General features: G+C 37.5%; 1 protein-coding gene across 2 annotated transcripts; it reads left to right on the forward strand.

Moving 5' to 3' along the window:
• The first annotated feature begins 1,331 nt into the window (after positions 1-1,331).
• LOC139148112 (ly6/PLAUR domain-containing protein 2-like) lies at positions 1,332-26,566 on the forward strand. 2 transcript variants are annotated; one of them, XM_070719414.1, is made up of 6 exons: positions 1,332-1,555; positions 22,830-22,918; positions 23,220-23,291; positions 24,607-24,728; positions 25,035-25,134; positions 25,460-26,566. In XM_070719414.1, exons 3-6 carry the CDS (start codon positions 23,258-23,260, stop codon positions 25,612-25,614), a joined length of 411 nt encoding a protein of 136 aa, XP_070575515.1. In that variant the 5' UTR covers positions 1,332-1,555; positions 22,830-22,918; positions 23,220-23,257; the 3' UTR covers positions 25,615-26,566. The 2 variants fall into 2 exon arrangements, with proteins under 2 accessions (XP_070575515.1, XP_070575524.1); XM_070719423.1 differs by lacking the exon at positions 1,332-1,555 and adding an exon at positions 15,174-15,255.
• Positions 26,567-26,886: the final 320 nt, after the last annotated feature.

The raw sequence follows: 26,886 nt of genomic DNA on the forward strand, positions 1-26,886 counted from the left end.
CCGGAACGCTATCCTCTAAACACCAAAGGCTGGATACAGGACAGTATATAGCACTCGTTGCTTCGCCGCTCGCGCCGCACGCAGGTTTGATGTCTGCCATGCGAGACTATAAGTGAATCGACATAGTATTTCTTGACCACTCCTTGGTCAACATCCTACCCACATTACGGTATATATGGCAGTTTTCCTCTCTATACCTCCGATTTGTCGTCTGTTCAGTCATAAAACTCTAGTGAAACACTTCATACTATACTTGGTGATATTGCCAACTTCCTTCATTCCGCTCGTACGCATCATCAATTATTATCATAAAGATGAGGTTTTTAACCCTAGCCACACATAATGATACCAGAGTTCATTTTAATGATCTTGATGCAATTATTATTTGGTATGGAAGTTCCAGGATGACTACTGTAAACTCTTCAACTGGGTCAGTGAAAATGATATATGATGTCTTATGATTGCTTAGTTAATCCTGCTATTTACAAATTAAATATAAGACATTGTACATCGATTCATGGGGTTTGTCCGATTTCACTCGCCTGTCGGCTTGCTGTCGTTGTTTGCTTCGAGGTGATATAAATGTAAGTAAACATGCCAAGATCCATACGAAGCGAATTTGTATATAGGTTCAGGGGTCGTGTAGATTTTGTGAGATATCAGGGTGTGGGTGTGGGTTTTAGCAATGCACAGGATGCAAGATGTCAAATAAGTCGACACAAAACATTTAAGTAATGAGTCACATTTCGGTGGTTTAGTAATTTTAAAGACAACATTTACAGCATCGAAGTGTAACTTTCTGGCACCAAGAGCGCATTATTATACATATTTCATTAAAATTCTCTACGGTAGTCACCTTGGTTTTAATGGAATGACACTATTGCACTACTTCTGTACATCTTTTTTTATAAATACGTCATCTAGCTTTCTACAATTTACTCTATCATATTAATGCTTATATCTTATGATTCAAACAGTGTTACACTGACCGCAGACCATAGAGTTTTCTCTACGGTCTATGGAGTGACCTATTAATTTTGTATGATTCTTTTAGCGTGGAAGACAAGTATCAGACGTAAACTTTTTCCTAAAGAAATCGGCCAAAGATACACACCCCCACTTGTTACACACCCAGTGACGGTATACCACGAGATTTTGACCAGTTCACGACATATATGCACGAGCGATAGCAAGTGCATAATAATATGAGGTGAACGGGTCAAAATCGAGTGGTATACTGTCACTGGGTGTGATTTATTGCTATTATATCATAACAGTATATTGAAATTCTGGCGTGTAACGTCAACAAACGGATTTTCGCTCAAGCTGAGAGCTCGCGCGTATGCCAGCAGCGGTATTTCGCCAATATACCACGGTTCCTTTCGCGTTTCGATCAATGAGATCGCTGTAGTTGTGCCATTAATATACTGGTACGATATAATACGAAATAAGATACAGCTGGTGGTAGCGTTTTCAGCCTAACTGAGAAGCACGTGCTTATTCTGACTGATGTCCATATGTCAGACACCGTTAAATTTGACGTAACGATACAAAGGTAAGAAAAAAGGTCTCGCATACTTAAATTCTAATCACCTCAAATAATCACACACCGTTAAGAAGAAATGAATCTAAGATGTAATCTTATACAACACAACTGTTGTTTATGTTTTCTAATACGCCTTTCCTCGGCGATTGGTTAATTAAAGCGGGTGAATTTTAGCACATTCACTTGCAAAGCTTAAATCCGGCTTATTGAATGTAAACTTTCGGAGCTATGTGTGACAATTTCATTGAAATTTATGGTACAGATAATTGCGACCAGGGAATGTGATATTATTTCTTAATAGAAGTGTGGCAGATATATTCATTTATAACATTTCATCCACATCTCTGGTTGAACTTGTAACAAAAGTTGCATTCATCATCACTGCATGAAACCCCAATAATACTAACTGCATTTACTTGGATTATTGCCTGTATTTTAGCTGAAGAGTTCATATGTAGATGAATATAGTCAAAAATCCATTTCTTGTATTCATCAAGCCTGTATTCCTGTGGATTCATGTGAATTAACGTGTATTACTCTATAATAAGGTCAATTCATTATCTGTATTATTGCGTTTTGATGCAGTGCACTTTTTAATATTTCTCGACAACAACACGGTAACTGAGTACGCTTCAAAATATATCCTCTGGACTGTCTGGACACCAAAGGCTTGTTTATCGAAGGAGTGGCCACAGCTCAAACACAGGAGACGCAAGGCAACTCATTACATGACACTGCTAATAAATGCGGATAATAATATTATGCACATCTTTTTAGAAAGGAAACAACGTTATAATCACTGAGATCAACTTGAATTGGTCAAGGTCAATCGGCTTAAAGCTAAGCAGGCCAAAACTGACTAAATCAGTCCTGAATTAATTTGCACTAAGGGCCTGGTCAGAATTAACAGGGGAAGGCCGATGCGATCGGGGGAGGGTCACTATTTTTCATGCAGCGGTTTGGGGGAGAGCCGCTTCATTTTGCGCTTGAGTCAGGGGGAGGGTAACTAATTTTTGTGCGAGGAAGACACGGGAATTTTTTATAATTTGAAATGTTACAGAGAAATCCTGAAAAGAGATACGCAACATATAGGGCACTTATGTATTAGTAGCACTTGTACTACAAAATACATTACTCACAACTATAAAACATACACATGTACCAGTATGACATGTTTATAAATACTCTTAAACAAGGAAAAACACAATCATAAAAAAACATGCAAAAAATGTAGTTTTTGTTAAACTCCAACATAAGTATATATATTTATATTAAATACTAGTATACTGCTATTGTTACTACTGTGAGAGCAATTATAAAGGGGAAAAAACTCCACAAATCAACTGTTCTAAATGTTGTGTTATTTTCTGTATTTTGTCCTGTTGTGCATCTTTTGTGTTCTCTTTAGCCTTAGAGAGATATAGCCAGGTCGCTGTTTTCAACAGCGAAGATCCTCCGTCACACTCTGTTTCAAGATACATAATGATCTCATCATCAGTCACCTAAATGCGATAATTGACATAAGTAAATTAGAATTGGGTAGCTATGAGTGCATATATGTGCAAGAAATTTGATTTTGGAATTTTCGCACCGAAAATGTTCATTCACTATGCATGGTAGTCTATGGGGAAACTATGATTAATCTTAATGCTTCTGTAACCAATGTTTTGAGACGGCAGAATGATAACCGACCAAAGCTCAGCCAAATTTATTTCTCTAGCAGGGCCAACTAGTCCGATACTGGCATTAACCTCTCTAGAGCTGCAACAGAGCATGGGGCATGAAATGAGGAACAACCACACAGTCATGTAATGTAACAAACAACTTCCGTGTACTACTATATTGTGTCAAATTATCAGCGTCTACATACAATATAGTAAAACAATACTTCAAAACTACAAATATTACTCCATGGTAAGAATTACTGTGCAGATCAACCTCTCGACAGCAGAAGTCGAACACACTTTCAGTACAAAAACTCTGTTCGAACTATTTTCAATGAAAAACTTAACATTACCGGTGAGATACCTCAGATTTGACCACGTGACTTGGAAATACAAACAGTTCACAAGCGACCTAACTATTGTTCAACGATAAGCGCGATTGTAAGTCCGGTGCAATGTCCGCACATGAAACTAAGTGACAACACATGCGATCCACAGATAAGCAGTGTCTGGTTCAGCTACTTAGGAGCGCAGCCATCTTGGATCTTTGTTTACCATTAGGGGACAGTTGCATTTAAAAAACAGAGCACTTTTAGCCACCTTTCTGTACTGATAATATGCAATCTTAAGTAGTTCTATCCGATATTACATGACACCGAGTCAACAACTTCAATGATTGTCCGCAGGAGTAAAGTATATGAAGTTTTGAGCTTTGCCCTGCACAATCACTTATCGCTATCTCTAATCACATACATTGTAAACAGCTTACAAGATTGCAAAGAATTCTAATTAGGATGAAAATACCCGGTTAAAAAAGGCTAGTTAGCCGGGTATATTTGCACTGTTTTTTACATGGGAGTGTCCCGTCATGCTTCCGGTAGGCTTTTCAGGAACACTCGTACTTCTGCCTAACTCAAACACGTGGAACACAGCAAATCTGAAATCCAAGCTTCCTCTGAATTCAAACTAAACGCATCGACGAAAGTTTAGTGGAACAATCGCAAACAATATTATCTTGGCAATCTCAGACATCTGACTGAACTCATAAATTGTATAAAGTTCGCAGTTAACACATAATTTGCTGCAGATAGATCAGCTTTCAACTTGTTGTTATACTATCATCTCTGCGTGCAGAGCGTATTGCACATATACGGCATAGCGGTGAGCAATGTTCGTTCGATCGACTAGGTAGAGGATGGCGTGGAGTTTAAATAAACAGTCCGATCCGCAGAAAGTTCGATCTCAGCGACTAACCAGTTTCTTTACACATCTGCTAACTTGAGCAAAACTCCAAATACAGGAATATCTGACTGAAAAAGCACACGCTGACACTCAAACCTTCAAGTGCAGCGTGCAACGTAAAACACTGTCTGGAAAGCTCTCCTCAAGGACTCCCTAGCTATACAGTGATAACACATAAGAACTCCTAGGCAAAACAGAAAATACACAGCCTGAGAAATCAACTCGTTACACTTCTTAAATGTAAAACTTGCTATACTTGGGCATTATAGACATGGGATGATAGACATAATTGGTCTTTATTAGAATAGGGTGGCTATGAGTGAATATGTGTACAAGAAATTTGATTTGGAATTTCGCCTAAAATGTCCATTCACTATGCATGGTAGTCTATGGGGAAACTATGATTAATTCTTCTTTAATGTAAAACTTGCTATACTTGGGCATATATAGACAAGGGATTATTAACACAATTGTACTTGATTAGAATAGGGTGGTTCCAAGTGCTTATATGTACAAACAATTGATGTGGAATTTCACTGAAAATGTTCATTTACTAATGGGAAAACTATGAATATTTTTTCCATGTAAAACTTTTTATACTTGGGCATATATAGGCATGGGATAATTAACACAATTGTATACGTACTTGATTAGAATCGGGTGGCTATGAGTGCATGTATGTACAAGAATTTTGATTTCGAAGTATTACCGAAAATGTTCAAACAATATACTAAGAGGTCTATGGGGGAAACTATGATTACTTCTTCTTTTATGTAAAACTTGCTATACTTGGGTATATATAGAAATGGGATAACTGACATTATTGTACTTGATTAGAACTCCCCGTTTGACTGAGGTCATATCGATACGATCTTGGAAACGTAAGATGATGGATTGAATAAAAGAATGATGGTAAGATCACGAATGTTAAACCAAATTTGTAAAACATAATACTGGCTTGTGTATTTCATTTTGCGCATGTTTTAAGATAGCTGAATTCCAATTAGGTCATTGGTCTGTCAACTTTTCAAAATTCTCTGAGAATACGCCAGAAAAAAACCCTATCATTGAGATATGTCGCTAGTTAAAATATGTAATGATTTCCCTGCGATTCACGGTTTTTAAAAAAATGAAAACAAATGCGTGGCTATCCTATGTCAAGTCGGGAAGCTCTAGTAAACATCATCGATACATTTCCATCGCTATTTGCATAACATAAACGCCGGAACGCTTCAGAATGTATCCTCTTGACACCAAAGGTTGGATATAGGACAATATACATAGCATGTTTGTTCTTTCCAGACCTCGTAGCCTGCTGCCACTCGCAGCTCGCGACTTCGCCGCTCGCGCCGAACGCTAGTTTGATGTCTGGCATGCGAGACTAGAAGTGAATCGACATAGTAATTCTTGACCACTCCTTGGTCAACATCCTACACACATTACGGTATATCTCCCAGTTTTCCTCTCTATACCTCCGATTTGTCGTCTGTTCAGTCATAAACTCTAGTGAAACACTTCATACTTTACTGGGTGATATCAACTTTCTTCATTCCCCTTGTACGCATCATCAATAAAGATGAGGTTTGTAACCCAAGCCAAACTTTATTTGGAAGACTTTCTGTACCTATATGAAAGATATCAGAGTTCATTTTAGTGCTCTTAATGCAATTTTTATTTGGAATGGAAGTTCCAGGGTAACTAGTGTAAACTCTTCAACTGGGTCAGTGAAAATGATATCTCGGCCTAATGTCTTATCACTGCTTGGTTACTCCTGTTATTTACAAAGCAAATATAAGACATTTAAATCGATTCATGGGGTTAGTCCGAGTTCACTCACCTGTCGGCTTGCAGGCGTTCTTGGCTTCTAAGTGACATTAATGTAAGCAACTAAGTCAAGATTCATAACTGTATTGTATATAGGTTCAGGAGTCGTGTAGACTTTGTGAGATATCAGGGTGTGGGTGTGGGTTTTAGCAATGCATAGAATGCACGAGGTCAAATAAGTCTACACTAAGCATTCACGTAATGAGTCATATTACGGTAATTTAGTTATTTTAAATACAACATTTACACCATGGAAGTGTTAACTTTCCTGCATCAAGTGCGGCATTATTGGACATATTTCATTCAAACTGTCTACTGCAGCTACCTTGGTTTCAATGGAATGACAAATACACCCTTTCCGTTCCTATTTTGATAACAACGTCATCTGGCGTAATCGCATTTGATCTATCATATTAATGCTCATATTTTATGATCGCAACGGTGTTGGACTGACCGCTGACCTTAGAGTTTCCTCTACAGTCTATGGAGTGACCTATTAATTTGTAGGATACTTTTTCAGCGTAAAAGACAAGCATATTTGTATCAGAGGCAAACTTTCTCTTAAAAAAATCAGACAAAGATACATACCCCCATTTGCTACTCGACACATGTGCAGTATTATTAAATAAGATACAGCCGGTGGTAGCGTTTTCAGACTAAGCTGAGAAGCACCTGTACATTCCGGCTAATGTCAATATGTAAAGTCTGACAAAGTTAAAGTTGACGTAACGATAAAAAAAGTGAAGGAAAACAAGTCACGCACACTTAAATTCTTATCACAAAAATCACAAACCGTTCAAAAGAAAACCACTCTTAGTTTTGATCTTATACAACACAGCTTTTATTTATGTGTTCTGATACGCCATTCTTCGGCGATTGGTTGATTAAAGCGTGTTAACTTTAAGACGCCCACTAACAAAAGTTAATGCCGGAGTATTGAAAGTCAACTTGTTGGTCAACGCATGACAATTGTCAGTGAGATTTATGGTAAGAAAAATTGCGACCGGGGAATGTGATATTATTTCTAAAGAGACGTGTGGCAGATACATTCATTTATATCAGTTCCTATACATCTCTGGTTTAACCTGTAACAAAAGTTGCATTCACCATTCTTTAATATTTCTCAACAACAACACCGGAACACTTCAGAATGTATCATCTGGACACCAAAGGCACAGCTCAAACACAGGAGACGCAAGGCAACTCAATGCAAGACACTGCTTCTAAATGTGGTTCATAATATTACCCTTTTCTCTTTAGAAAGGACACAACGTTATAATCACTTAGATCAACTTGAATGAGTCAAGGTCAACTGGGCTTAAAGCTAACCAGGCCAAAACTGACCAAATCAGTCCTGAATTAATTTGAACTAAGGTTGTTGTCCTACAAACAACCCGGCTCAAATTCCATTTAAGCCCGGGTCGATTAAGTTCACATTCAACACCATTCAATCATAATTGTCATTTCAAGTAATCGTAAGAAATCAAATCTAACCAAATTATTGCCCAATATAGAAGAATTTGGCATTACCAATACAATTTGTGATTGGTTGGTTTTTCTTGATTTTGCGCAATAAGTTCTACAAACAAACATGCGTGGTGAGAAACGAACAAAGAGAATAATAGAATCTCACACCCCCAAGGACCTGGGATCAGATTTCTCACACGAGTTGGGGATATTTTCAAAATATCCCCAACGAGTGTGAGAAATCTGATCCCAGGTCCTTGGTTTGTGAGATTCTTTTTCTCAAATGACCACAAAATGCATTAAATTCATATTGGACACGTACAATATTATCAAAAATCGTGACAACTCTGTCGTCTGCCACTGTACTTTGACCTGCTTACTTTGTAGTTCTAGTCCGTGTGTTACTCGTCGTGCCATTGGATAACATTGTGCGCGTGGAACAAAACAGACTGTTTATCATCCAATCAGAGCTCGTGTAATATTTACTGCAGAGTGTGGGACGGTTTCTGAAGAGTGTGGGATCGTTTTTTCCCACACTGTCGATCCCGCACTCCCAGCGGCCAGGAATGTGAGAAGAGACAATTCATGTTTCCGAGTAGAATACAATAATTCCTTCAGGTCTTTAGTACGTTAAAGCATCAGAGTAATCTATGAATGATACAGTTCAGATAGCATGGCTGCAGCTCGAAGCGCACTTTTAGTGATTTCCTAAACAGAAACATGTCTCTCAAAAACACCATGATCACATAATTATTTCATCGATTGAATCAAACTCCCCGTTTGACTGAGGTCATAACGGTACGATCTCGGAAACTTAAGACGACAGATTGAATAAAAGACTGATGGTAAGATCACGAATGTTGAAAATGTCGAAATGACCTAAAGGTATAAATGTACGTAAATTCACACGTTTTAACAGATATACTAACCCTGACTAACCATCGACATCTTCACTTAATGTAAAACATAATACTGGCTTATGTTTTTCATTTTACGTGTGTTGTAAGGTAGCTAGATACCAAATCGGTCATTTTTCTGTCAAATTTTCAAAATTCTCTGAGAATACGCCTGAAAATAAGCCCTATCATTGAGATGTGTTGCTAGTTCAAAATATGTAATGGTTTCCGTGTAATTCACGGTTTTTTTAAAAATCAAAACAAATGCGTGGCTATCCCATGTCAAGTCGGGGAGCTCTTGTAAACATTATCGACACATTTGCATCGCTATTTGCATAACAACAACACCGAAACGCTTCAGAATGTATCCTCTGGACACCAAAGGCTGGATATAGGACAGTATATATAGCATGTTTGTTCTAGCCAGACCTCGTAGCCTGCTGCTACTCGCAGCTCGCGGCTTCGCCGTTTGCGTCGCACTCAAGTTTGATGTCTGCCATGCGAGACTAGAAGTGAATCGACATAGTATTTCTTGACCACTCCTGGGTCAACATCCTACGCACATTACGGTATATCTGCCAATACCTCAATACCTCCGATTTGTCGTCCGTTCAGTCATAAACTCTAGTGAAACGCTTCATACTTTACTTGGTGATATTGCCAATTTTCTTCATTCCCCTTGTACGCATCATCAATAAAGATGAGATTTGTAATCCCAGCCACACTTTACATGGAAGTTTTTCTGTCACCTATATTAGAGATATCAGAGTTCATTTTAATGATCTTAATGCAATTTGTATTTGGTATGGAAGTTCCAGGATGACTGGGTCAGTGAAAATGATATCTAGGCCTAATGTCTTATCACTGCTTGGTTACTCCTGCTATTTACAAAGCAAATATAAGACATTGTAAATCGATTCATGGGGTTAGTCCGAGTTCCCTCACCTGTCGGCTTGCAGTCGTTCTTGGCTTCTAGGTGACATTAATGTAAGCAACTAAGTCAAGATTCATAACTGTATTGTATATAGGTTCAGGGGTCGTGTAGACTTTGTGAGATATCAGGGTGTGGGTGTGGGTTTTAGAAATGCATAGAATGCACAAGGTCAAATAATTCTACACTTAACATTTACGTAATGAGTCATATTTCGGTGATTTAGTAATTTAAAACACAACACTTACAGCATGGAAGTGTTAGAACTCCTATATCAAGTGTAAGTCGCGGCATTATTGGACAAATTCAAACTGTCCACGCTAGTTACCTTGGTTTCAATGGAATGATACTAAATGCACTCTTTCCGTTCATGTTTTGATAACAACGTCATCTGGCGTAATTGCATTTGGTCTGTCATATTAATGCTCATATTTTATGATCGCAACCGTGTTACACTGACCGGAGACCTAAGAGTTTTCTCTACAGTCTATGCAGTGACTTATTAATTTTATAGGATATTTTTGCGTGAAAGACAAGCATTTTTGTATCAGAGGTAAACTTTCTCCTAAAGAAATCGGCCAAAGAAACAACACCATTTGCTATTCGAACACATGTGCAGTATTATGAAATAAGATAGAGCCGGTGGTAGCTTTTTCAGACTGAACTGAGAAGCACCTGCACATTCCGGCTAATGTCAATATGTACAGTCTGACAAAGTTAAAGTTGACGTAACGATAAAAAGTTAAGAAAAAACAAGTCACGCACACTTAAATTCTTATCACCTAAAATAATCACACACCGTTAACAAGAGTGTGAATCTTAGGTGTGATCTTATACTACACAGCTTCTGTTTATATGTTCTCATACGCTATTCCAAGGCGATTGGTTAATTAAAGCAGATTAATTGTAAGACGTCCACTAACAAAAGATTAAAGCCGGCTTATTGAATGTAAACGTTTGGAGCTACGCGTGACAATTTTCAGTGAGATTTATGGTATAGATAATTGCGACTGGGGAATATGATTTTTATTCTTAATAGACATGTTGCAGCTATTTTCATTTCCTCTTCATATCTGCTTAAACCTGCATTCACCATTTTTAAATATTTCTCGACAACAAGACCGGAAATGACGCTTCAGAGTATATGCTCTTGAAACCAAAGGCTAGATAAAGTTTGCTCTTTATCGATTGGGTGGCCACAGCTCCTACAAAGGTGACGCAAGGCAAATCAATAAATGGCACTGCTTCTAAATGCGGTTCATGATATTATGCATATCTTTTCAGAAAAGACACAACGTTATAAATACTTAGATAAACTTGAATGAGTCAGCTGAAATTCCATTCACGCCCTTACCGATTTAGTTCACATTTGCCAGTCTGAGATATTGTTGAAAACCAACTCCATTCACTTTTAGTTTTCATTTCAACTAAGAGTAAGAAATCAAATCTAACCACATTATTGCCGAATACGGAGAATTCGATATTAACCAGAAAATGGCTTGGTGATCCTTGATTTTGCGCAAGAAGTGCTATAACCAAACATGCATAGTGAGAAACGAATAAAGAGAAGAGACAATTCGTGCTTCCGAGTAGAATACAATCATTTCTTCTTGCCTTTGTAGGTAAGAACGTCACAGTAATCTCTGAATGACACAGTTCAGATAGCATGGCTCCGGTTCGAAGCACGCATTTTAAGTGACTCTCTAAAAAGGAACATGACTCTCGAAAACACCATGCTCACATAATTCGTTTTCATCGATGGAATCGAATCGCCCGTTTGAATGATGCGATAACGGCACGATCGCGGAAACGATTGATGATAGATTGATTTGGAAAATGATGGTAAGATCAGTAATGTAGAAACAAATTTTAATGAAGCAGAACTCGATTCAAATAACCTTCAGGTATAAAAGTACGTAAATTCACACGTTTTAACATAATTATATTTTAACCCTCTCTGACTGTCGACATCTTCACTTCATGTAAAACATAATGGCTTATGTTAGCTTAATACCAAATAGTTCATTTTTCTGTCAAATTTTCAAAATTCTCTGAGAATACGCCTGAAAGTAAGCCCTATCATTGAGATGTGTCACTAGTTAGAAATAAGTAATGATTTCCTTGCAATTCACATTAAACATATAAACAAATGCACGTGGCTATCCCATGTCAAATCAGGGGAGCTTTTGTAAACATCATCGGCACATTTGCATCGCTATTTGCATAATACCCCAAACACGATTGGAACTAATTTGGGATAATTGGATTGGCACAATTTCTCAAGAATTTTAGAAATTTGTCTAATATTACACCTGATTTGCTCACCACCTTTAAAATTTTATTCAAAATTTACAATGCTGTTGAAATGTTGTGAGTAAGTATCAGTGCATGATAGTGTCTAATGCAATATTGTTCAAAACATATGAACAATATTTATATTTGAATGAAAATGTGTGAGCTTGTCTATAGTTTCTTCATTACTGAAATACTAGTACTAATCTCAGTTTGTCACTTTGCCTCGACCAAAATGAAGTCTTTCGATCGATTTACAGTCAAGTCAGTCAGGGTCATTTAAAATGTGCCCTGACTCAATTAAATGTTTATAAAGCCTTAAATTCACGAAAAAGGCAGGGGCATTTCAAAAGTGCCCTGACTCAAAAGTCGTCAATAAGAGAAATTTTAAGCATTTTGTCTCGTTTCTTCAGTACATTTACACAAAAATCAATATTTTTTCATAAAAATGAATCCGATGAAAGAGGTATGCAATAATCATTTTGTTTTCGTTGTTTTGTTCGATGAGAACAATATTACAAATTTTACACTTTTGTATCATTTTGTAAAATTTCAGCTGTAAAAATTTCGATTTCGTTACATTTTCCTAATAATTACTCTGATCCAATTTTCCCAAAATAGTTCCAATCGTGTTCCCATGAGTGACACAACGTTTCGTAGTTTGCATATTGACGTTTTTGGGGTTTCTCCAATCACTAGGATTACTTCAGTTTGACATCAATAAACCGTAACAATTATATTTGTTTAAGCCTATAAGTATTCCTCTCCAGACATGTCATACCGTAGAGTTTCTTTAGCAACATGTTTGAGTTTTCGTCATTTTTCTTCAACAAACACCATCAAACGTTGTCTTACTATACCGTCCGCATCGAAGCCAAAGAAGGAATTTAGCAAAGAGGCGAAGAGACTCAAGAAAGAAAGTGGCCGAGGTTCATACGACAACCAACCACCAGAATTGTCCCTAAGACTCGACGATTGCCTTTTTATCGACATCGCAGAAGAGGCTGTACAATGTTACCACTTCTAGAAACAATAACTAAAACTGCCTTGAAAGAAATTGCTACATCTGCCAATTTTAGTTTGATCTATTTTGTATCAAAATTTCATGAAATTTGACCTACAGAACTGATTCCGCTCCAAACATTGCGGCCAAAAACTACGTCTTTTACCAGTATGTTTCACGTCTGTCCATACCCGATAGAAGTACAGTAAGACATCCAAAACTGTTGTCCATGCTGCTTAATATTACGACCGAAAAAAATACGTCCACTTCTGTTAACATTTTACATGTGAGTCGACACGCTACAAAGATCCACACTCAAAATTCTTCGATCCTGCTCCGAATGAAATTAGGACTGAAAAACACAACAAAATCCACGACGTTTACATGTCGGTCAGTACAATGTCCGACATTCAAAAACTGTTGCCTCAATCCCAACCTATTGATGCCGAACACCAAAAAAAGTATGTCAGTGATATTTTGCATAGCTGATAAAGTCCGGCATCCAAAATTGTTCCTGCTACTAACTAATTTGGGCCAAAAAACCGAAACATTTTTTTCTGATGCAGGGAAATACAGACGGTGTTTTATACGTAGGTCAAACTCGGTAAGGTTCGCGAGGTGTTACGCATCAAGATTTCGTCCCAGTGCCTCATCAAGAGTTTCGATGTCATTTATTGTGAAATTGGTTGCAATGTCATACAACATTAGACAGTAGATCGGGCGACATTGCCCCAACAAACTTTTATTCCTCGAAAATTGTGCGCGAAAAAATTCGCCGACATCTCTTCGGATCGGATCGGGAAACGTTGCTTGTACTTCAAACAAAGTGGTACGGAGATGTGACCCTTCAACAAAGTGGGTCACAGGCTTTCCTTTGATGCGAAGATGCGTAGATTTACATGCATGAATAAATGACACCTCTAGTTAGACAAATATTTGTCTAGTCTGCTGCCATGAAATTACATGGCTAAAATGTTAGGTTGCACATTTCTGAATCTTGCTCAATGTAACCACAGAGTGGCTGGGACAGTTATCACTATATAATTTAAATAATCATGTTAATGGTGATTTATAATGAGCTATTTGTTGAGGGCACGATAAGTTTGTGCGCTATTCGTCGTCGGTGCCCACCAAATTTCGAATGATAATCCCTAGCTATACATGAATATCTCGAAAATACCAATAGGTTACGAGTGGAAGTATAACGTTTCCCGACTTTCTTAATTTTCATCATCATAACTTTGGTCAAAACATCGACGTTTTATCATGCTTGTAGTTATTGTCGTTGTCGGAGGTTGCACTTGTCGCTTTACGGTGTTTGACGTCGTTTTCGTCATTTATTAGATTATCTTTTAAAATGTGTGGACAATAAACAATTGATCCGATAGTATCAAGTCTACGTGGCGTTGCAGTGTTTATCAAGAGAACTCTGGCAAGCTTATTTACATATGGATTTAGGACACGCCCGCTATCAGTAATGACTGCTGACGTAATTATTTTCGTCCGCTGAAGCCATTCGCTGTGGCTACGTGCCGAAACGAAGGCTACAAAAATTGGTAGTTCGCGAACGTTTTCTTTGAACGACTGTGATTCCCGGTCGAAATCATCACTATATAACAAAGTATGCCTGTGTTTAGGCTAATGCACGTTTACTTATCAAATGCCATGGCGTCAAAGTAACAAAACAGTATTTTGCGTTTTTCTCGAATTCGATGTGCGAATGAGGTAGGCCTCTTTTGCACCTTGTCAATTCGCGCTCACACACGCCAGCTGCTTGAAATTCACAGTGTCCATTAAAAACATTATGAACTGAAAATCTATGCCTGGGATTGCTTTTATATTGCCTTTATATTACCTTTTGGGCTTTTTTGGTTTTGCGCTCTTGAAAGTTTTAGACCATGGTGCTTTTCAAGGAATTGTAATTGTCACGCCTATAATTGAAAGGAGACACCAAGAATAAAATCGTAGATACGGTAGTGAAGAATATCGTCAAGGCTTGTATAAACAAACTTAAACCGGAAATCTTGCAGCGCGTTTGCTAAAGGGGAAAACCCGACCTTTGGAAGGTTCAGCAAAACGCTTATCACGTGACTCATACAAATAATGACTGTGTAGCTTTCATAAACTGTATACTTTATCGGGGTTTTGGACTTTTCAAGTAAGAACAAAATCAAAATCTGAAAGTATCCACAAGGTACTTAGCTACCCTAATATTAATTGATTGAACTCACTTATATTCTTCAATGTGACAGCACTCTATTCTATATTCATAAGACATAGCTGTCAGTAACCTCTGAACCTAGGGACAAAATGCCTCTATATAAAGCCAGTATGAGTAGCCGTACCTCACAACAACACCTAAGAAGTCGAGAACATCTGAATGCTGACCGGTGAGTTATAAGGCTCTATTTTCTTCCGTTTCCCTTTGATGCAAAGTCAACCCCATTCAATCAAGAAAAACCATGAAGAGTACCATGGCGAAACATCTTTGTCAGTAACAGGTGTTTGAAAAACAAGCTCAATTTCAAAGTGCAACTTGAATGTTTGAAAATCATGTGTACGTATATAAGCAGATTATTTGATCTGAACCACAGTGCGCTTTAGAAGATGAATGTATTGAAGGCACAGTATTATGTAGTTTACATGTAAATGCTTTGACGCCATTATAATGGACAAATTTTGCGACAGAGGAAGTAAAACTTAATTCAATTCAATTTAAAGTAGGACATTGGCAGGTTGTCATAAAAAATGGCGTTTTTCTTTAACATTAGAATTTGAATTACCGTATTACTTGTAAATAACACATGTCTTGCAAGGACTTTAACTTCTCGAGATTCGGCATGTTTTTCGGGATATACTTTTTCTGATAAATTTAATTTTTTGCTCTACGTCCGTGTCATTACTTCACTTAGTGGAAGACTAAACAGCATGTCAATAAACTGCCAAATTCGACGTGCAATCGCAGAAAGGTCAGCCCAATCCCTCAAACGAGTACACGATGACAAAAGAAATAAGGGAAAGAAACAGGAAAGGTCAAAAGGTCATAATAGGAGGTTTTAAGAACCACTGTCCAAACTAGCTGCCATGGTTGAGCCCACGTCATCGTCAAGGGACTTTCCACTCGGGCATTAATGCCGCTCGCACTTAAGTAAGTGACATAGTGCATAGACCGCGCAACAAGCATCAGAACGCAAATTAATTGAGTCGTAGGTCAGTGAAAATTGAATGTAAACAGTGTGGACGACAGCGTTAAATTAAAGATTACACAGAAAACGATATTACAAAAGTTATACGCAACAGTAAGTCGGGCAGATGTCTAGGGTGAGACATGAAACAATAAAGTTCCAAGAGGTTTTGTGTGATTGCAACACAGGTTTTTTCTCAAAAGGGGGCAAGAAGTGAAAGCCAAGTTCCTGAAAGTCACTCATCAGTGGAGCACGCCCTATGGGGACATATTTGAGCGCGCGGGTATCGCCCAAAGTAAGCAAATGGATGGTGTTGCAGGTGACCAGAAAAAAGGCGCAATGCGAGATCATGAAATTGTTTGGTCGTTGGCAGAACATAGAGAACAACAGCTTAAAGATCTTAACATATCACCTATATTGCAGCTTAAAGAAGCTTGTAAGGGAAGACTCCCATGAGGTTTCCCACAAGTCTCCTGCCTTAAAGTCAAATTGGTCTTCATATCAACAGCTTAGGGTGCATAATGGGGTTTTGTTTGGCTTGTTTGAGATGCCTTCAAGTCAGTTTGTGCGTTGGCAAAATCATTTTGCCAAGGACATATACTAAGTCAGTGTTATGTGTACTACATGACTCAAAGGTCGGAGGTCACATGGGTATGAGACGAACATTGAGTAGGTTTTCTTTTCAAATACTATTGGTATGGGATGTCATCGGACATCAGAGCTTCTATACAGGCATGTGACATTTTTGGCAGTAATATACCCTCCAAACTCGGTAAACAGCTCCCAGGCAGACATATTGGTTAGTGTCCAAATGGAACAAATTGAAATAGATGTGCTTGGGCTTTTTCCAGAATCAGTCAAAGGTAACCAAAAGGCATTGATGGTGGGTTTTTATTTCACAAAGTGGACAAAGGCGTATCCAATCCCAAATGAGGGGGCAAGAACTATAGCAGAAGTGTTATTAAATAATTTCTTCTCTAGATTCGGGTTGCCTCTTGAATATCATAGTTATCAATGTAGAAATTTTGTCCCGAATATTTTCATGGAAATATGTGATTTAGGCTGCGTTCATATATAACGATTAGGGGGGCTGGAGGAATCGAGATTGAAATCTTTTTTTTTCAGATTCCCCCTACAATACCCTAAAAATATTTCAAATGCCCCCCTCTATATGATCAAATTTTTCCAAATCCCCCAACTATCACAATCACGGGTATGTTTAAAGGATATGCGCGCAGACAAAATAAACACGTATTGCGCCATTTCGCTCGCAGATATTAAACATTATAATATGCTTTGCTGGAATCCGGCAATCTGATTGGCTGGAGCCGGGGTTTATATTCTCAACAAGTAGACCTGCGCGCCGCGTAACATTTTTGAGCTCGCGCAAATTTCGAACGCCAACTTGAGAGCTCAACGCGCCGTAATGTCGAACAAGTCTATGGCTTCAGATTGATTTTGATTGTTAAATTTTAGTCTAGTGCAGCTTGACGAACCAACAAATGAAGAGTCTCAGTAAGCAGTGGAGGTTATGTTACACAACAACATAATTTTTAAAGTTTTTTGAGCGTTTTTTTGAAGTAAAATTCTTCAAGTTCTATGTCTAATCGCGATATCGATGCGTTGCGTAACCGTATTTTATGAATTCAACTGTGCACGCGCGCGCGTTCTGAAACGTTCTTTTTTAGAGTTTGTATGCGGCTGGGCGCTCCTGAACTCTCGTTCCAACTTCGGCCCTAAATAACGACATTGTCCACTTGTTTTTAACTTAAGCATATTATAATGAGGTTATAAACGGTGCGCTCGGGTATTTGGCTGCGGATATAAGACCTCTGGGGTGAAAATTAGCATATTTGGGTGAAATAATCACCTCGCTTCGCTCGGTGATTATTTCCCGCCAAATATGCTAATTTTCACCCCTGAGGTCTTATATCCGCAACCAAATACCCTCGCTTGCCGTTTATAACCTCTAATTACATGTTATTTGTACTTTGTAAAGTCATATTTCTAAGGCAAATTTTTAAATTGATTAATTTTTAAACGCTTCAGTGAACCTTTTGGATTACTCAGTCTAAGCCAACTTGAGTTAATCCAAATCTGACCAAGCCAGTTGCTACTGCCGAAGAGCACACAAAATGACGATTATGTGAGAGTAAGAAAAACGTGAATTCTGGCTAATTGCCATATTGTGAAAAACTGAGCACAGAGACCCAGCCAAAATTTGTTTCATAAGTACAAGACATACGTGAATTAGATGCTACTCAAAATTGACAATATGGAAGGTTAAAATATTCAATCAGAAAATGTTTTAATCTCTGAAAGTTTTGGTGTAATAATGGCAAATTTGGTTAAATAATAAAGAATTCAATCTAAACAGATATTTTTTGTTTAGTCTTTACTGTTCACAGTTTTACTTTTGTATTATTTTATGGCGTGACCATGAAAATTTAGAAAATTGAACATGGTGACCCCATCTTTTTTCTTTAATATTATTAAAAGTCTCCTGGTCTTCCATGTGTTGCTCAATGACCTAATCTTGTGTACAAGTATGTTTCACTGTCACGAGCGTCATTTCACACAAAGCTCTTCTCAAACAACCATGTACATCAGAGTCAGAGGTATCTCTTTCACTGCTCAGGTATGCAGTGACAGTGATACTGCAGTAGCAGGGGAGTATCTGTTAGTGACACTGCCCGTAGGCAGTAGCAGTTTAACTTTGATAATTTTGACAATATTTGTGTTCAGTTTATACAACTGTGTTCTTGTTCTACTCGCTTAAGCATGTTGACGTGTCCAGTATTCAGCTTGCTATCACAGCCTGTGTATGTGTACCAAGCATATGTATTACTGCCAACTGACTGTCACTGATTAAATTATCACCTAATACATATTTATATAATACAGGCTTTGTCGACAAATTAATATTGTATGTTTGATTATGCTATAGGGAGACAGCAAGAAACTGAAGTTGATATGTTACATAGAAATATTGCAAATATCATCAACAGTTGCAGCTTCTGCCCTGTTATCGGGCTCGTTTGTTTTTTATGACAAATCACACATGATTTTTTCGAGATAAAAGTCATGAAGTGAGACAAAATGGTTCTAGGTTTAGTTAAATGACTACTAACATTACAACAATTGGAAGAAATGAAATGGTATTCATTTTCATTGAATTATCTACATAAACTTGGGATTGGAAAATGTAGAACACAAAAGGGAACCAAAAAAGTTTCAAGTCCCCCCCTTTACAGGCTGAGCAAATTTTTTAAGTCCTCCCTCTACTACCCCAAATTTTTTTGAATCCCCCCCCCCTCAATTCCTCCAGCCCCTGACCATAATTTGTGGACGCAGCCTCACTGGGTGTCCATAAAACTAACACTACTCCCATACACCCAGTCAGATGGTTTGGCTTAGAGATAATATTTATCAACAGTCAGTTACAGGAAAGCTTACAGGGACCCGATAAAGTATCGATCAGGTTGGTATGAAAATATAAGTCTGGCTACGTTCGCATATCGTTCAGGAGTATACCCCTCTACAGGGGAAACCCGAAATCTTCTGATGTTGGGTAGCGAAATACACTTACCGTTTGATATGTCAGTAACACAGAAATAACAACAGAAAATGAGGTTTCTCATGACAGAGAGCAATTGCCAAGCTACTATGCGCAGGCAGAAACGACATTATAACCGATTTGTTGCAAAGCATGGGTTTATAGAGCATATCAAAATAGCTTGGAACTACAATGTGCTTTTCTGATGAGAGAAAATAATGCCAATAGATTTGATAGATTTTGCAACAATTCAACTTTGGCCAATTCGACGTCCACTGTTCTCACTGTCAGAACACGTTCGGTGTAGGAACTACCAGTTGTTGTACCGACCTGTACACACTGCACCCAGAAAAATCTTGTCGTTAATGTTCTGTGCAGTTTCGTCGCCGGGAAATGTGATAAACGCAATACAGCAAAGCTCAAGCAGTCTGTGTACAGGTGTGTTTTTCAACGGGAGTGCGACAATGCTGACTATATTGTGGCACATTTTAGCGTCGTATTTGATTAAGTCGTTGCAAAATTTATTGAAGCAGAATGTTTGTAATGAAAGCAAGTGGTGTTATTTCTATTGCTAGAAACGTTTTTCTCATCACTCAAGCACGTTGAAATTCCAAGCTATTTTGTAATTTACGACACTATTGGCGAATTTTTCTTGTTAAAGATGAAAGACACCGTACAGGTTTTTCTCCAAAATGACAATTGGCATATGTGCGCCCTTACTTGGTAATTGATAAGACCTCAGAAGTTGTGTTTCTTGTCCAACGCTCCCCAAGAAGTAAGGATGATTGGTAATTCATTTTGAGATGTTAAAACAATACAAAGGAGAAATTAAGGTGAAGTACTACGAATTACGTCAAAATTAAGTTGTAGTGTCATTTTCTTGAAACTTTGCACAAATATACTTGGAAGTTGTGCAAGTGCAAAAATGAAATAAAAAATGGGGGTCACCACGCTCGTTTCCATGGAAACAGAAAGTTTAAATGGCGTCGTTAGAAATAAATAAAGATGATATAATTCACTTAAACTATAGCAATTATAAAACGCTTAGCAAATGAGTTGATTTTAATAAATACCAAGACTTAAGATCCATATCTATCGAATGTACAGTTTTCATGATGTTTGTGAAGAAATTTTAACATAAGTATCGATTTCAAAATGACGATATCGAAATTATATCACTGCAAAATTTTCGAACTTTCTTCCTGTCGCTTTGAATGGTGTCATTTTGACCAAACTTGGCGAATAAACTCCTGACATAATACCATTTAGTTTACACTTTTAATAAAAGGGTGTCACCACGCTACTTTTTACAATATCTCCAGGTGAATGGGTAATTTGCGCCATATAAATGGGAGAGAAATGTTAATTTTTCGCTCATATTGAATAAAAACTAGCTTCCTAGGGGGTCAAAATATGACAAGGTTATAGGTCACATGTATGTCTAAGACACTTGGGGCAAAAAATTAGGTAAAAGCGCAATTTCAACAATGACAGGTGATGTTAAATACATACGCTACAAAATAACCCATTTGCGGCAGGCTGGAGTTAAACCTGCGCAGAAACGTTCTAGAGTGTGTGCGCGTCCGAATTCGTCGCCCTTTACCTTAAATTCTTTGATTAAACCTTTGGACCCGGTAAAAATAAGAGGTGTTCGCCGTGCCTACTTTTGCAAAAACCAGATCAAAGCTATCATATGTGCACTGATTACAGGAAAGTGAACACTTCACAAACACAGACACTTTCCAAATCTCGAGGAAACTTGGTTGCATCGATCGAATGGAAAAAGCCAAGGATGTGACAAATTCTATCTACCAAAGGGATTTTGGCAAGTCTCTCTGATGAATTGTGCTCTTGAAATATCCGCCTTTGTCACGCCAGTAGGATTGTTCCAGTACAGGGTAATGCAATTCGCAGTAAGGAACTGTCCGGCCACATACCAATTGATGATTAATGACGTCATATCTAAACCAGAAGGATGCTAAGGATACGTCGACGATGTCCTGTACAACGATGCCTAGGAGGAACACATCAAACTCACGCGGAAGTTCTTTGAGAGACTGGGCAAAGCAATGTCGATTGTCAAACTCGCTAAATCTTAGTTTTGTTGAGCAAGGATAAGGTAACACCTGTTGATGCCAAAATCAGTGCCATTTCTAGTTTTCCCATACAAAAGTGCAAGAGACAACTGTTGTGCTTTCTCGGAAAGGATGGTTACTGCAGATAATTATGTGCAAATTTCTCCATCACAGAGCCTTTGACGTACTTATAAGAAAATAAAGTCTGCTTTGTCAGAACAATGCCAAAAGGCATTTGATACACTTAAAGCCACACTTCAAAATGCTCCAGTCTTGCCTTCACCAGATTTCAGTTTGCCATTCAAATTAGCTGAAGATGCAAGTGATGTGGCTGCTGGTGACAAGTCAAAAGTAAAGCTACTGTTAGAGCAGTAATTAACATATCAATAGAGGTTCTGGGTTGTTCCTATGTTCTCTTATATAACCACTTAAGTATAAATATAGGGGCGGCATGGTTTTCAGTCAGACGTTTGGGGTCATGTCTCTGACGTGTTACTTCGAGACTTTGCAAACTCCAGCAGTGTTAATTCCAAGACTTAAAGACCTTCAAAGCAACCCTTGATTTTTTTCTGTGTTTTTGCGTAACCTTTAGCTTCCAAGCAAGCCAAAGGACTGTTTACTTTGTCTCAATGTCCTACTTAACTGTGGAGCTTTGCCGTGAAAACTGATACAAGTAGCCTGTAAACTTTTACGGTTTGTACATTATCCCTTAACTCAGTGATTAGTTTTATTCTTTTGTAATACATTTCGTTTTCAAGGAATTTTCTAAATTCACCGTTTTTATTTTCTCAGGTAACATGGTAAAACATTTTGCTGATATTTTATGGAAAAGTTCCCAAAAAGGAGTGATACATTTACGCGTACAGGCATCTGTGTATGATAAATTTATGTACGCTGCTAGCATATTATCAAATTTGCTAGGTAATCTCTTATTATATTAATGGATTTATGACGGAAATGGTTGAAAGTTACTGTGTGGAAAGTTTGAGCCAAAGTTTACGTTTTTAATTTCAATTTCGATGCACATACTTCCTTAAGTACAAACTCTATAAATTTTACATATTTTTGTTATATGCCACTGAGCCCTTTCACAGCAACTGTTTTACCGAAACCAATCGTTTGCAATGGTAAACAAAATGTCTTTGCAGGTCATAAGGAGTGGAGAGGGCAAGAAAAGCAGGGAGTGGTATTAAGTACAACCTGAGCTGCCAAGTGACGTTTAAGATAAGAACAATAGGTACCGTTGCTTATTTATGCATTCCTATGTTATTTATTACCAGAAAAAGTGTTTGCCAATTCAAATTTACAACATTCTTTTCTCACCATTCGTTGAATGCAAACTGCTAAAGTCAGCAACAAAAGAATGCACGAGTTATATAAATTCGGAATAACATAACCAATAAATTCTTTCTGAGAGAGAGAGAGAGAGAGAGAGAGAGAGAGAGAGAGAGAGAGAGAGAGAGAGAGAGAGAGAGAGAGAGAGAGAGAGAGAATTCTAGGAATAATCCAATACAAAGTGACATGTTTATTCTTTTTAGATCATATAATACTCAATATATCCACAAGCCGTATCGAAATGTCTGGAGTTGCTTTAGTTATATTAATATTAGGTAAGTTGTGGAAGACAGTATGGCGAACTAAGACCCATATCTGTTATAGTTGAACAAAAGATTGCAAACAATAGGTGATATTATTACACTTTGGTTACATTCAGTTAAATTCCAAATGTCTAAATGTAGGCTGGAATTAATTTTCTGCCTAAACACAACAAACAGTAAAATTAATATTTTTCAATGTGACAAGGGCATCGAAAAAATTAATACCAATATACCGTCCCTCACTATGTAAGCGACGACAACTTTACCGCGGCTAACTTGTATGTACCATTTGCCTCATAATTGCCGATCTCTAGATCGATCAATCAATCAATCAATCAATCAATCAATAGTATCTATCTATCTATCTATCTATCTATCTATCTATCTATCTATCTATCTATCTATCTATCTATCTATCTATCTCTTTACCTTCTATTTATCTAGTCTAGCTATCTACCTTTATAAAACATCTGCGGGAAAAGTGAAGCATGGCATACATCAATGTATAAGCTAACAGTTACGTATGGATAGGTGCAGTATCAACGCCAAAATTAATTGTTCACATTTGGTTTGAGTTAAAGCACTTCAAGCACTAGATTATATCTCTCTTTAGTTAAAACACTTTCATTTGGAAAAATTTCAGATTAGTTTGGGGTGTAAACACTTTCAATTTGAAGAATTTCTTATTAATTTGAGTTCACATACATAGGTTTCAGTTCAAGAGCATTACATTTTAGAGTCGACATATGAGATGTAATCCCTCAAAGACACTAATTTTGATTTTTTGTCCTATGAGGATAAAAATGATTTCAATTAGGGAATCCTCAATAAGAGGACTACCGAATTCGTACGATAAAGGACCAGTTCACTACTGGGAGGGGGCATAGAAATCCCCCGTGAAGTAAACGGCATGGCAACTGTGGTAGCAGTAGTCAGTGTAGGTCAGTTTACTATGCTGCTCGTCTAAGACGGTCTCTACTGTGCGTCTTTGATGATAAAAGCAAAAATTGTCGCTGCTTGTTCATGCCAACAGCCATGCAAAACCGCATGTCCCTGTTTCCCCGAATCAGGCTGCTTTTGGAACGGTTCACGTAATGAATGAATATGCAACCCTTCAAATAGAAATTCTTGAACTCAAAACAAGTACGCATATTTTCAAAAAAGAAAAGTGTTTCATTCAAAAGGATAACATATTGTGCGAGGAAGTGCTGTAACTCAAAGTGAATGTGAAGATTTAATTTGGGCCTTGATCACGCACCATGTTCCTATCCTATCTTAAACCATGCATCACGATACCGCCACTCATTTGGTGTATGGTTTGTTACAGGTTTTATCAGCAACGTCAGTGGAGCTTTGGAGTGTTATTTTTGTTCTGGAATAAATGGTTGTCAAACTGGTTTTGAAGATAACAAAACAGAGTGTCGGACGCAGACCTCCCCGCGTTGCTATGTAATTCTACTTTATTTATTTATTTATTTATTTATTTATTTATTTATTTATTTATTTATTTATTTATTTATTTATTTATTTATTTATTTACGCTTTTATTGACAGTAATTTTCATTGGGGCTCATTTAGAACAAAAAATGAAATAAGTACGTTTAATTACTCACCTGCCCTAAGTCTCTGCCTTGTATCCTGGTATATCTCAATATGAACTTCAATCTCACTATGTTTGTGAATTCGTTTATGTTAATGGTTCGCCTGTGCATCTACACAGCGATGTTTAATGTTATTTCTGTTGCCATTCTATAGGTTGCTCGAACCGAAGTAAATGGACACGTGACAAATTTCAGCAGGGGTTGCTACGAAGCCACACAATGTAACTTCATATGTCAGTGGGCTTCACCTGGAGGTAATGAGATAGGCTCATCTATTGAAAAAAGAAACTCATAAACAACAACTCGATAACAACATGTACATTCGTATACAGTGCTCGACCACTCAATAAAAGTGATACTGGTGTCTGTATTTACTTTCATGCAAACAAGAAAATTACATATAATTGGTCATAATGATGCGATCGTATATATTTTCACCATTTTCATAGTTTTTAAAGTAACTCACTTACATTGCAATTATTAGTTGTCGCTCCTTGCATCTTAACCAGCAGTGAACTTTGCCTTATCATCTTATGACCTCTAGAATTATTTCATATTTTGCGATTTGAAATATTTCAGATGTCACGACTACGATGTGTCAAGAATGCTGCAACACAAACCTTTGCAATACAGGAAGTGCAAGGGGTGCAGGGACGTTCATGACACCAATAATACATCTGCTGGTCGGTGGTACTGTTATGGCTCTCGCAATGTCTACTGCAACTTCAAAATAATCAGCTACATTAGCAAATGGGTGGACATTTTAATGTGTGACATGCAAGATTGTCTTGTCACACACACCGCTCAAACTTTTAGCTTAAAAGCCACAATTTTTGTAGCCTGCAATTCACCTAGCTTCAGGTTTGTTGCCTTTTGTTGTTGTTGTTGTTGTTGTTGTTGTTGTTGTTTTATTTTTTTGAATCAGGAAGATCAATGTATCCCATGGTGTTACGCAGTGATTTAACCTGTTCATCCAAATCAATGAGACAGTGCCCACGCTTACCATTGATAACAGTTGGATTAGGGACAAACCACTCTGTAACGTAATAAGTTTAGCAATTTGCATAGAGATGGTAGACAACATAATTGCAACTTATAGCAATACATCTTATAATTATTTAGAAAGAGTATTGGTCAGTTTGAAAAACGTTCTTTCATGATTTAGCGCAACCGAACTTTCGTCAAAATTTATTGTCAAACACTTAAAAGTAAATGTATTTTTATAGTCACCTTAGCTTTGATAATAATTCATCTTATGGTCATGTAATCTTCTTGTAATGTATTGTGTAAAACTAACATTTCGCCCAAACGCGTGTTTGCTTTTTGCTGTTTTGTTGGCGCAAAACAAAATATGGGAAAAGTTAGACTATCCTAATCCAAGATGTGTTAAAATCCTCCCTGTTACGACAATTTTAAAAGGACTCCTTTCTCGAAGATACAAATATTCCCTTTGTAATAAATTTAGAAGAACATTGATCAAAAACAACCCCGGTGTAAAAGAAATCATAGCAACAAAATTTGAAATTGAATATTAAGATTTTGTCTGCAAATTAAATAGTCATAAACAATATCTTTTCTGAGCAAGCTCTTGCATTACCTTGCAATACTTGTTACTCGAATAATAATAAAAAGCTAAGCATATTTGACGTAGAAGCCATTGCACACATTAAATATCGAATTATACAACCGTATCTTTGTAATTATTTGGAATTGAGACGAGAGAGAGAGAGAGAGAGAGAGAGAGAGAGAGAGAGAGAGAGAGAGAGAGAGAGAGAGAGAGAGAGAGAGGGGGGAGAGAGAGTCAAATAACACAGGTCAACGGGCAAATCCACTAATAGATTGCTAAGCAAAAAAGTCACAGCATCGCAAGACAAATTTACAAGTCAATCATAAAGGTAACATGTTACATTGAATTGAAAAACAATACACAAATCAAAAAGAGTGCAATTGGAATGACTGGATAAAACAGTTTTAAAACTACACAGTTCCGAAAAAAAAATATCTAT

Source organism: Ptychodera flava, chromosome 2, assembly GCF_041260155.1.
Source record: "Ptychodera flava strain L36383 chromosome 2, AS_Pfla_20210202, whole genome shotgun sequence".
Classification (NCBI taxonomy): domain Eukaryota; kingdom Metazoa; phylum Hemichordata; class Enteropneusta; family Ptychoderidae; genus Ptychodera; species Ptychodera flava.

Excerpts from the sequence above, each read along its gene's own strand:
- LOC139148112 (XM_070719414.1), top strand. The coding sequence starts at position 23,258 with ATGTCTGGAGTTGCTTTAGTTATATTAATATTAG. Across the intron at positions 23,292-24,606 it reads TTTAGTTATATTAATATTAG|GTTTTATCAGCAACGTCAGT; the intron begins GTAAGTTGTGGA and ends GGTTTGTTACAG. Across the intron at positions 25,135-25,459 it reads TCAGTGGGCTTCACCTGGAG|ATGTCACGACTACGATGTGT; the intron begins GTAATGAGATAG and ends GAAATATTTCAG.